Genomic DNA, 12,775 nt, shown 5'->3' with positions numbered 1-12,775 from the left:
CAACAACCAACTCGAGTCAACTATGATTCATAATGACCCTTTAGGACAGGGTATAAATGCCCCTGTGAGTTTCCGAAGCTGGAACTCTTTACAGTAGCGAGCCTTTTTCCTGTGGAGCTGTTGGTGGTTTCAAACCGCTGACCTTAGAATTAGCAGCCTAATGAATAATCACTGTGACACCAGTGCTCCTTGTTTACCTGTTATGAAAGGAAAATTAATTCATGCTAACTCCTTCCCACCCCGTCTTTCTCTTCAAATGCTGCCTGAGTCCATAGATAGATGCATGAGTGAAGAAGAAACAAAAACCTCAAAATTTACTCAATAGAATTATTTTATGTACCCAAGTCTTATAAATGGCCTGGGTTTTTTTTAATAGTTTTATTGGGGACTTATACAACTCTTTATCACAATTCATACATACATCAATTGTGTCCAGCACATTTGTACATTCATTGCCCTTATCATTCTCAAAACATTTGCTCTCCACCTAAGCCCCTGACATCAGCTCCTCATTTTCCCCCCTCCGTCCCTGATCGCCCCTCCCTCATGAACTCTTGATAATTTATAAATTATTATTTTGCCATATCTTTCCTCTTCCAACATCTCCCTTCACTCACTTTTCTGTTGTTCGTCCCCCAGGGAGGAGATCACATGTAGATCCCTGTAATCGGTTCCCCCTTTCCACCACACCCTCCCTCCACCCTCCCGATATCGCCACTCACCACTAGTCCTGAAGGAATCATCCGCCCTGGATTCCCTGTTTCCAGTTCCTATCTGTACCAGTGTACATCCTCTGGTCTAGCCAGATTTGTAAGGCAGAATTGGGATCATGATAGTTGGGGGGAGGGGAGGAAAAATTGCCTCGTTTTTAAGGACTTTGATCTATCAGTGCTGCACCCTAGTGGACAGGGCAGAACTGCCCCTGGGGGTTTCTGAAACCACAACTGTTCAGAGGAACAGAAAGTGCTTTCTCCTGCAGAGTGGCTGGTGGTTTCAAACTGCTGACTTTGCAGATCACGGCCCAACGCACAACCACTACGCCACCAGAGCTCCGTTTACTTTGTAAGCCCTGGTAAAATATCATTCTTGCTTGTAGACCACCTATGATCACATGTTGAATCCCCTTCCCTCCAGCTCCACACGGAAGAATTTTACTACATTCAGCCTTAAGCATTCCGCACTTCTTTGCCAATCTTGTAGTCGAGTATCTTGTTCCTGCAGATTTGGGGCAAAGTCACTGGAAGCTGCCGGTGCAAGTTCTTAAAAGTGGTGTGTGACACGGTCTGATCTCTTTCATTAAATGCCATCTGAAACTCATGCTCTGCATGCTCGATGATTTTAATAAACTCCTTGGCAGTTTGGATTTCATTTGAAACCGTTATTGATCCTGTACATCTTTATGACTAAGCCCAGTCTGTCTCCCACAAATAAGGGAGAGCAAATGACAGGGTGCTAAATTTGAACCTAACTGCATCGATAAACAATGCACTTTCAGAGGGAGTGTACCAGCAGCTTAATCCATGGAGATTTGGATTTTATTATTTCTAATCCTTAGATCACGTAGGTTGGTGTGCTGCTTTCGTGTGGGCTTAGTTGATATTTCACTTAGACGGCTGCTTGATTGAAGACTAGCCTCTAAGACCACAGAAGCTCTTCCTTCTGGTAGCTGGGCCCCATCTTGTTGCTTTGCCACACTTGGCTGTAAAACCCACATCTTCAGTGATCTCTGCATGGGCGTGAATATATGAGTGATGGATTCAGCAGTGATGTGTAACTGATCTGACAGCTGATCCTCAAAGTCAGCCCTTTGGGCTGCTCTGAAAGATTCCCACACCAAAACCCAAACTCTCAGTCATGGAGTCGACACTGACTCGTTGTGAACCTACAGGACAGGGTAGAACTGCCCCTGTGCATTTCTGAGGCTGTAACTCTTTACCGGAGTAGAGAGCTCCATTTGTCACCTTCACAGTGGTTGCTGGTTTCGAACTGCTGACCTTGCAATTAGCAGCCCAATGTGTAATCACTATATGCTCTTAATTTAAGTATTCTTCCCTTTCTATGTGAAACCTCAAGCTATATTATTTCATTATGGTCAATTTTATAATTTGAATAAAACTAGTATTTGGGAAAGAGAGAGGTAATACTTCTTGCCAGGAAATTATATAACTAAATTGATGCTAAGTAAACAGAAAATAAACATCTTAAAATTTTAAAATAGAAGACAATACCATAGCACTTCAAAAAAAATTGGTGGGAAAACATCTATTATCTTTCTATTTTGTTTTTCTACAAACAGTGTGAAGCCTTCGTGTATATTAATAGTAAACCTAACAAAAAAACCATGGCCATCGAATTGATTTTGATGGAAAGCAACCCCCTCTATGTGGAGTTTTCAATGCTGCCCCGCCTTTCTTCCACGGAGGGGCTGGTGGCTTTAAACTGCCTATCTTGAGGTTATTCGTCCAAATACTTACCCAACAGCCTGCTGGTAACCCAGATAAGTATAATTGCCCTTTCCTTTGGGTGAATTTGTTTCCTTGAGAGACCCCAGGGCTACACTGCGGGCATCTCATGTCCTTAATGAGTCCTTATTCAGAGTTCTAGAGCATGGAAGATAAACTTGAATTTGATCCTGTGGTGATGACTTCCACTAAGGATTTAGTTGGTCTCTAATTGAATATTATTTCTGACATAGTTATAAGCAAAGAGATGGAGAACGATGCTGTCTACTGCAGCTAAATGAATACTTTCAAAATAGAGGAAAACTGACTATTATACTTCACAAATTCTAGTAAAAAATAGTAAATAGATATTACCAGATTGGACTTATATATCTTAAATAAATGGGTTAATCTGAATAATAATGAAGGAGTGTAAGTGTCTCTAAATTGTTCAGACCACAGGCATACAAAATGTTTTACTTCTCTAAATTTTATTGTTCCCTAATCAGTTAATATTTCCAGTAGGATTATAGTAGTTTCACAATCTCTTTATCGTTATTTTTAGAAAATTCTTTCCTTTGCTATTAGACAGCTATTTTAAACTTCTGTGTTTCCAAGTTATGTACACAAAAACACTTCCAAAATTCATCGGAATATGGAAAATATAACGGAATTCTTCCACAAACTTTTCGCATCTCCCTCACAGATGAGGGGGAAAGTGTTGAAAGTATCAACCTTCAGAGCGTAGGTTGACGAGGCAACTGGAAGTTTACAGAGTTAACGGAGACGACTCATAAATAACGCTTGCAATGTTCTCCGTTTAAGAAAGATACAGCAGGTATCAGAACGCTCTCCTGCTGTCCTGGTGGTTTGACTCGTGACAAGAGAAATCCCATCAAACCAAGGATAATTTGTTTAGAAGGCTGATCGCCCATTCGTTTGTACCCACTTTTCTAGAGTTAAGATAAGGTCTATAATGATCTTCCGAATTTCCAACCAGACTCTCTAACTTTCAAATTGTTCTTCCCAAGTTTAATGGGGGTGATCATCAAAGGATGCCCAAGAGCAGGATTTTGGATGCACCCCCATACTCTGCAACTTACAAGAGATGTGATCTTGGCTATATTATTCAACCTCGTTGGAACCCTCTGTCCACATCTATAGGATGAAGATTTTTAAAAGACAAACAAATGAAAAAAATCACTATCATTGACCAGATACCAGCTCATAAGGCAAGGTAGAACTTCCCAAGTGAGTTACGAGACTGTAACTTTATGGGAGTAGAACCCCCCCCTTTTTTTACCCAAAGAGCAGTTGGTACACCGAAGTCCATGAGGTAGGTCCCCTAGCTGCTGCTGTGGGCACCCGGCTGTGCCCACTCACCTTCAGCTCCCAAACTCATCCACACAGACAGTAAGCACCCCTTTCCTGCCTGCCTTGGGCTCTTTCTCAGGAAGTGCCACCCTGGGGCATGTGGAACAGGAGGGTGCCAAGGTGGCATCGCCAAGGATGATGAAGAAGCTCTTCCCAGAGCTGCCCAGCCAGCCGCATGCCGAGAACTCAATGAAAGCAGCCCTAATTATCCTTCTCCAATGACATTCCCTCTAGCTTAAGGACAGAGCAAATTAAATCATCCTCCCACCCCAGGTTGATTCACTTGACACTCCCAAGCCACACACACAGCAGCCAGTTGGGCTGTGAGCCTGGCCTTTACGACCTTACCTTGCAGATGACAGCCTACCTGGTAGCCACTGGACCACAAGGGCTTTGTCTCCTAGACTTGTTCTGGAAGATGGATGTGTCAATGCCTCTGAGGGCCATAGTCCAGGCTATGACCCACAGGACATGCTTGACTTAAGATTATTCACTTAATGACCACCATGCAATGCCCCATCCTTTCTGGAGGGGCACAGCAGGTCACACTGAAATCAGAGAGACCTCAAGGCCGAGGGCACTGCCTCAGAAATGTGCTAGTTGGGGGTATGTTCAGATTCCCTTTGATTCCTTTCCCTGAGCCGTTGGTGGATCAGATCCTGAGCCTCGCAGACGGACTCCTTGCGTTTTCATCCTTCATCTTACATTTCCCAAATAGCTTTTGACCTTCTGGGTCACAACAGATGCCTGCGTTGTTTTGTTTTTTTTCCTTTATCAAGCTTGGCTCCAGACTTGTTGCCTCTGCTTTTCTCAGCTGGATCCAAGGTTTTCTTGCTTCAGCTCCCTACTAGACAGAGAAAGGAATTATTGTAGCATATGAACCATTGTTCCCACCATCTGGTTGAATGTAGAGGGAATCTAAGCTCCCACACCTAAGACTCCTAGCCTCATCACAGGTGTTATGGCCCTCCTTAAATATCCCTATAGGATGACTTCCAAAGGACATCAAAACCCCCTCCTCCCTGGAGTGACAACATGTCCCTTACCATGTCTCCGTTTCCACTTATAAACCCCACTCCCCAATGTGACCTGGAGTCTAGACCAGGGGCCGCAAACTTTTGAGACCGAAAAGCCAATCCTGTCCCTCACAAATTAAAATTACTCGAGAGCCATAGTACCGTGTGACAAACGAAATCCCCACTATCTGAATAATAGCCTTTACATTTTTTCCCATTTTACTCCAAAGCCACATGGACCAACCGAAAGAGCCACGTGTGGCTCTCAAGCTGTAATTTGCGCCCCCTGGTCTTAACCAGATATCAGATCTGCTTTGGGTTTGTAATTCCTTGAATGCCCGACAGGTGATCCCATCCACTGCTAGGAATCCTGCCTTCACGCTCAGTCCACTGTTCCCTGCCTTTTGCAGGTAAGGCCACCTACTCTCTGGGTGTGGGTCTTTCCTACACCTGGACAATGGCTGAGAGGATCTGACACTGAAGATCCATTCCTTAGATAGCTACCTGAGCCTGAATCCCAGTGTGGCCCCCTGAGAGCTCAGATTGACAACAGTCTGTCCAGACCTCCTGTCTAATTGGAACCTGGCACCCACTGTTGCCCTAGCTATATGCTGAAGTTGCCACAGCCTTCAGCTCAAATGCCCCACGGGCTCCACAGTGCAGATTGAAGACCCTCAGTGGCCTGGTTTCTTTCCGTCACAGTTTCTGAGTTCCATTCCTGTTTAAGTTAACGTTGAGCTGTCTCGGCCTGTGCTCGGCCTTCGCTCATGCTAAAATAAAACCATGCAAGCTTAGCAGCCTAGAGAACACACTGCACCCAAGATCGCTTTAGTGCCAGAGCAGCTGATGAGCCTTCTGGATCTGCATGACTGAGGCTGGTTCGGTTCTGTTAATTCCGTGGAGAAAAAGAAAGAGTAAGAGACCCCTCACAACTGTTCTTCTCAAACTGCAGCACTTGGCCAGCATTTCTAAAGTCCAAATATCAGAAACTAGATGTTATATTTTATTATGCTCGTTGGTACCTTGCTTAAAGGGACTTTGCTACTTTTCATTTTACCTGCGTATCAACTGATAAGTGATGCTCAAGGACTTCCGACTGCCTCCCATTTCTCCCTGTGTCTCAAATCCATCATTAGCGCTCCTACTAGTGAAGTTGGTAATTGTCGTTTTATCTACACTTCTGAAGGAAGTCTGAACCAAGGCTTACCATGCACCTCAGACCTCCGGTGAGTTTCAGAATTCATGGTGGGTCGCAAACAGGCCATCTGGCTCCATCTTCAGGACTCAGATACTCTTTCAAGATGGAAAGAAAAATCTGAGTGAAAAAGATTCAGCCTTTCAAGTATGCTTTTGAGATTTTTTATTTTAATCAGAACATTCCAGGACCCCAGACAAATCCATCTCTAGAACTAGCTGATTAACAAAAGAATATAATCCGGGACCATAATTAGAATAAACCAGTCCAACTCCTACTGAGAATTTACAATCCCACCCCAGATATACTGAATCTGAAAGTATCGTTCAACAAGATCTCTGGGTAATTTTTATCTATCACCAGGTATCTTCCTTATTCAACATCAACTTTCACATACATATGAGGTGATGGGCAATCCCATGGCTTGAGTCAGGCACACCTTAATTTTCAAAGTGACCCCCTGGCTCTTCAACACTTTAAAGAGATATTGGGTAGCAGGTTTTCCCAGTGTAATATGTTGTCTGATTACTTGACTGCTGCTTCCATAAGCATGGATTGGGAATCCAAGCAAAATGAGATCTTCGACAACGTCATCTTTTCACTGCTTCTCATCATGCTATCTGTTGGTCCCCTTGTTAGAACTGGGGTTTTCTTTACATTTAGCTGCAATCCAGACCAAAGTCCTTAATCTTTACCAGCAAGTGCTTCAGGTTCCTCTCACTGTCAGCACGCAAGCTTTGTCATCCGTGTAGTGCAGGTTGTTAATAAGCAGGTTGGCACCAATACTGAAGATCATCATGTCCCCAGGAGAAGGATATCTAAGACGCATCGTTTGTAACACATCAAGCTCATTTTTCAAGGACTGCATCTTCGTGGCTAAGAGAGACACCCTGAGGTCTACCGAGTCAGGCAGATCTGTGTGGGGGTTAATCCCCTGAGAACAGAACACACAGTTCTCATGATCTCCTTGGCCCCACACTGGCGTATCGGGCTGTGCTCCTGTGCACTGCGTAGGGCATATTGCCTGAGGCACATTCATGTTCCAGCTAAACTGGCCACATTGTCTCCTTTCCTGTTTTTGCTTGTGTCCGTCATCTAATTACTTTTTAATTTTTACTTAGTATTTTGGCAACGCTTTATTTCAAACTCAGGTAAAGCTGCAAGAACAGTACAAAGAACTCCCTTGTATCCTTCATCCAGACCTGCAAGTCATTAACCTTTGCTTGATCAACCGTCTAGAAGTAGGTTGCCGACATCCTCCTCCTTAATCCCCCAATATTCCTGCGGGCATTTCTTAAGAACAAAGATATTCTCCAAAGAAAGTTCTGACGATTTAACAGAAAGACAATGTGACAAAGATACAGTGTTATCTCATTTGTCGGGCAAACACCCATTTCACGGGTTGCCCAATCGTGTCCTTTACAGCAATTGACTTCCTGGATTGAGCTTGAATCCTGGATCCCTTGGTACATTCGGCTCCACGTCGCTTTCATCCTCATTAATCTTGGCCTTTTCCCTGGCTCGTTGGAATGTTTCCTTGTTTTGAAAATTGATAAACTAAGAGTATAGTGATTTTTGTCTCTGAAGTCTTCCTGTTCTGCCCGCTCCGCTCCCAGAACACAAAGGTTTCTCTAGAGAGGGTTTTCCAGTTATTCAAAACAGCCCCCTCTCCCTGGCCCAAGAAGGCTAGAACCCCGAGTGCCAGCATATAGTCCAGAGTCACAGCTAGCTAGCCTCATTGAGTGGGTCCCCGACCCATGCAGCCACATGCCCTCTGGACTCAGAGGACAACTTAAACAGTGACGTTTACAAGTCACTTCTAGGACTAAAAGCTACCTTTGAGAGAGCAGACTTCTTTTACACCCATGCCTTTTCGCCAGCCTGGGCTGGAACAGTGTTTAGAAACAACTATCAACACTGAGCAACGCAAAGCACAGCAGTCCAGGTGATGGCATGGTGTGCCACTTTGAATTGTGTGACTTAAACCGTCTTCAGGTAGATCAGCTCCTACTTCCAAATGTCAGTTATAAGTAGATTGCGCCCATAGTGGCCAAGTGGGTTACACATCAGGTTGCTGACCACAAGGTCCACACCACAAGAGAGACATAAGCCATGCGACTCTCATAAAGACTTACAGCCTCGGGAACACGGGCTTGTGCCACTCCATCCTCCAGAGACACGAGGAGTCAGAATTCACGCTGTGGCAGTGGCAGTGGCAGTGACTCTGCTTCTGACACCGGGCCTGACCCACAGAAGGAAATAGGGCTGTGACCATATTTGCCTTCAAAGGAAATGAAGAATTCCTCCCAATTCTAACATATTTCTGTTCCCTTTCCTTTCTATTTTGCAGGAAAGGTTTTTGAATTGTGCACTATGAATAAACATGAGCAGTTGGTCCATCCTGAAAGGAAATTTCATTTGAAGTCAGGTCCTTCTTTATTTTGATAGAGCATATGAACAGGGCCCCTTCCTCTGTGATGCGGACCTGTCTGTCAGCAGGCCATTCGGGTGCCTGGTTGGTGCTGGCTTTGACTTCTCTGGTCCCCCTGGACACCCATGTGTACACATTTGTCAACCTGTGGAGGTTGCTCTTGGAGGTGCTCGAGTCTGGCCTTCCTTACAGCTTGTTCTCCTGTCCTCAGAACTTCCTTTCAGCGCAGTGGAAGCGAGCTGCAACTTTGAGGAAGATTTCTGCAACTTTTACCAAGATAAAGGAGGCCTGGGCTGGAAACGAGTGACAGTAAAGCCAAATATGTACCGGGCAGGAGACCACACCACGGGATCAGGTAATGCCAGAGGCTGACTTGGGGGGTGCGGTGGAGCAAGTACTCAGGCTCCATCTGCCATCTGTCTCTTAGTCCCGACTAGCAAGACTCGAAGGGGGGGGACGGGGCAGCTGTCAAGAAGCAAAGGGAATTGATAATCTGGTGTCTGGCCATTTTTTAAAAGTTGGCATTTCAGTTGCTATGCTACCTTAGAAATATTGACCAGTTGGATTACGGGGCCCTTACACAAAGCCTTGACTCTCATCTTAAGAAGAAGAGTGTCTTGTAAACACCATGGCAAATTCTCCTAGAATATAATCCTTCTGGAGTCACTGGGGTTGCAGGGCCCCTTAAAACTATTGACCTGAGGAGGTCTTTAAACCTTGACCCTAAATGATCCCCTAGGGTCATCTTTGAACCAACAATGGTTTAACCTGGTGAGAAAAGAATGTCTCTTCTAAGCATTATTTTCCTTTAAAGATAAGTGAACAAATTGGCAAATGCAGTTCAAGAGGATAGATGAAAAGGTTGATGGGGGGTTGGGGCAGTGGATTTGTATTAACAATGGTAAACTAGTTTGTCAAGAAAAGATGGATTTGAAGAATGGGCCCACAGGCACCAAATTGACTATTCATGTGGAAATGGTCATATGTTCTATCAGGTATGCGTTCACCAATTTAAATAAGTGACTGAATAAAGGAGCTAATTTTTTTTAAAGCTCTTTGATTTTGAGGAGCCCTGGTGGTGTAGTGGTTCCGCATAAGGTTTCAATCCTCAAGACGGGCCTTTCGAAACCACTAGTGGCTCCAAAGGAGGACGACAAGCCTTTCACTCTCGTGCAGTTAGTCTCGGGTCCGGTTCTTCCTGATCCTACAGGATTGCAGTGAGATGCAGGCAGTTAAGGTCAGGTGGGTTTTGTTTTGTTTTGTTTTAATTATTATAAATATAGCAAGAACAGGCAGGGCCATAGAATCAGAAAGTAGATTAGTGGTTGTCAGAGGCTTTGGGAAGGGAAGAATGGTACAGAGTGTCTCTTTGGAGAGATGATGATATTCAGGAACTAGAGCGTGATGGTGATTTCACAACATAGCACATCCCACTGAATTACCAATCTTCAGATGGCTGAAGTCATGAACATTGTGCTATGTGTATTTGACACACACACACAGAGATGTGGTAGGGGGCGGGATAAGCTATTGGAAGTCATTGATGGGTACTTGATGGAGGTATCTATAAGGAGCTCTTAGAAGCCATAGTTATATGCCTCTCATGGTTCAGAGCATTAATTTCTAGGCTGCCAACTCTAAAGCCACCAGGCACTTTGCGGACAAAAAGATGTTCAGGGTCAGAAAGCCCTAAAGAGCAGTTCCACTCGTTCCGATGCAATCATTATGCCTCAGCTAAGCCTCATTAGCAGCAGGTTTGTATTGAGGGCACCACACTTTAATAGGAACCCCGGTGGCATAGTGGTTATCAGTTGGGTGACTAATGACAAGGTCAGCTGGTCAAACCCACCAGTCACTCCTGTAAAGAATCACAGTCTCAGAAACGCACAGGCGCATTTCTACCCTGTCGTCTAGGGTCTCTTAGGTGGCATCAATTGGATGGCAGTGGGTGATCGCTTCAATTGCCTTGTTTGTGAAGTTCACTCCAATGGAGACTGGTAGGCAGGGCTTCTCCTAAAGGGGCTGTGTCTCACCCATTTATTCAATGAGTGTTCATCTACCGGGCAGCAGTGGGGCTTTCCCATGGAACTAATGACGTTCACGTCTCAGAGCCCCTCACTGGCACGCGCTGCAAAAGGACTTGATGGGCGTGCTCTCTGTTTTGCCCTTGTAGCTCTGCATGGTTTACCATAAGAGGTTGCCCACCCTGTATCCATTGAACCGAAAACTCACTGCCACCGAGTCAGTGCCAACTCACAGCGAGCCCCTGCCAGTTTCCGAGTCTCTAACTGTTTATAAGAGTAGAAAGCCCAGTCTTTCTTCTGCAGAGCTGCTGGCAGTTCCAAACTGCCAACCAGAGTGGACCCCAACCCAAAGCGTCACCACGACACCCCCAGGGCTCCTTATGCATGCATTTAGGCCACACACACAAAAAACAACACACACACACACACACACACACAAAACAAACAAATCAGACTTTGACCAGCCAAATTCCTAGCAGATACCACAACCACCCACCCACTGCCACCCAACTGAGTCTGATTCATAGCCAGCCCCTGTAGGAGATACGACTGTGATCAAAACAGACATGAAGCCTGCCCTTGCTGACAGCCATCTCAAGGGCAAGAGAAACACTAAACTTGCTTCGCAGACAATCAGCTTGCAGTGACAAAATAGGCCAGTGCTGTGAAAGAGTGGGCGGGCTCTCAGAGACTCTCAGGAAGAACTTCGTCTCAGAAAGGATCACAGGCAGGTTTCTCTGAGGGAGGGCTGGGTTTGTTCAGGAGATTGGGAACAATGCAGGCAGAGGCAGTGCCATCTGGGAAGGCCAAGGTTAGCTGAAAAGGCTGAGCATCTCCAAGGAGAGGCAGTGTGGCTGGAGGGCAGGGGGAGTGCCGGTTCAGAATGAAGCTGGAGAGGGAAGCAGATCATGGGAGCGTAGCAGAAGCCAGTAAGCCTCGACAATTCTAATTTAAAAGAAATGAGGAGTCACTGCAGGGTTTGAAGACGAGAAGAGCTAGGATGAAATGTAGATTTTTATAAAGCTTGCTCTGTTGTATGGCCACCCATGGGAAGAAGCGAAGGGGCCTTTTGTCTGACCTAATCAGGTAAAACTGAACAGTATGGCAAAGACTGAGATGCTCACAAGAAAGGTGCGTGAACCTACCACTGCTCGGAACCATCGAATCAATTCGGAATCATAGCAACCCGTTAGGGAAGAGGTTTACTTAGGATGGAAGGGGTTTTTATTTGCAGTTGAATTATAGAGAGATTTCTTATCAATAGTCAGAAACATAGGGAAAAAAGCGTGCCCTTCAAAATCGAGAGGAATCGTCTCCACCAGCAAATTCAACTACCATAAATGTTACACTTGGTAATGCTGGGGCTCTACCACGGGATTTAAGTTTCTCCTTGCAGATGCACTGAATGTGTTGTCTTGTTTTCAGGGTCTTACCTGATGGCCAACACCAAGTTCACATCTCAGCCTGGCTACATTGGAAGGCTCTACGGACCCTCCCTGCCAGGAAACTTGCAGTATTGTTTGCGGTTTTACTACGCCATCTACGGGTTCTTGAAAATGAGTGACACTCTGGCTGTCTATCTCTTCGAAGAGAATCATGTGGTTCAAGAGAAGATCTGGTCTGTGCTGGAATCCCCCAGGGGTGTTTGGATGCAAGCAGAACTCACCTTTAAGAAGCCCATGCCTGCCAAGGTACAGTAGACGCAGCACCATCCTTTGTCGCCTTCCACTGGTCTGGCTTAAGAGAACAGTGAATCTCTGCCAAACCCCATCCAACTGGTGATGTGTTCCTTGCTTTTGTCTGGCTCAGTCCTCACCCCACATCTGGCCACCAGCCAAGAAAAAGGGATTTCTTTTGTTTTCCTCTTTTGGGGGTCTCTGAATCATGGCCACCTAGGGAGTTTGATGGTTATTGAATTCTTTGATTTGCTGAGAATGGCCCAACGACTTCATACTGAGATGGAGCACACACATACACACACAACTAATGGGGATGCTCATATTAAAAACAAACCACTTTAATGGGGAGCTCGGGGAGTCTGGTTTGACATCGTAGCGTTCAGGTCAATTACTAAGAGTAATGATGAGTACATTACATGTAGAGCTGCTAACTGCAGTGCTTGCAGTTAGAAACCACCACTGCTCCTAATGAGAGAGGGGAAGCTTTCTACTCCCCTAAAGATTTGTAGTCTCAGGAGCCCACGGGAGCCCTTCGACTCTGTCCTCTGGGGTCTCTGTGAATCAGAATGGACTTGACAGCCATGCGGTTGCTCTGAGCTGCACACAGGAGGAAGT

The 12,775-nt window shown here is 45.3% G+C and overlaps 1 protein-coding gene across 1 annotated transcript in view; it reads left to right on the top strand.

Annotated features, from left to right (window-relative positions):
- The window catches only part of MAMDC2 (MAM domain containing 2), a 205,021-nt gene that overhangs the window by 110,859 nt on the left and 81,387 nt on the right, over positions 1-12,775 (top strand). The window contains exons 8-9 of the mRNA XM_075559075.1: positions 8,669-8,812; positions 11,907-12,172. Of these exons, the coding sequence (XP_075415190.1) occupies positions 8,669-8,812; positions 11,907-12,172 (410 nt within the window). The remainder of the gene's footprint in view (positions 1-8,668; positions 8,813-11,906; positions 12,173-12,775) is intronic.

Source organism: Tenrec ecaudatus, chromosome 10 (genome assembly GCF_050624435.1).
Source record: "Tenrec ecaudatus isolate mTenEca1 chromosome 10, mTenEca1.hap1, whole genome shotgun sequence".
NCBI classification, from domain to species: Eukaryota; Metazoa; Chordata; class Mammalia; order Afrosoricida; family Tenrecidae; genus Tenrec; species Tenrec ecaudatus.
This window is presented reverse-complemented; position numbering and strand designations above follow the sequence as displayed.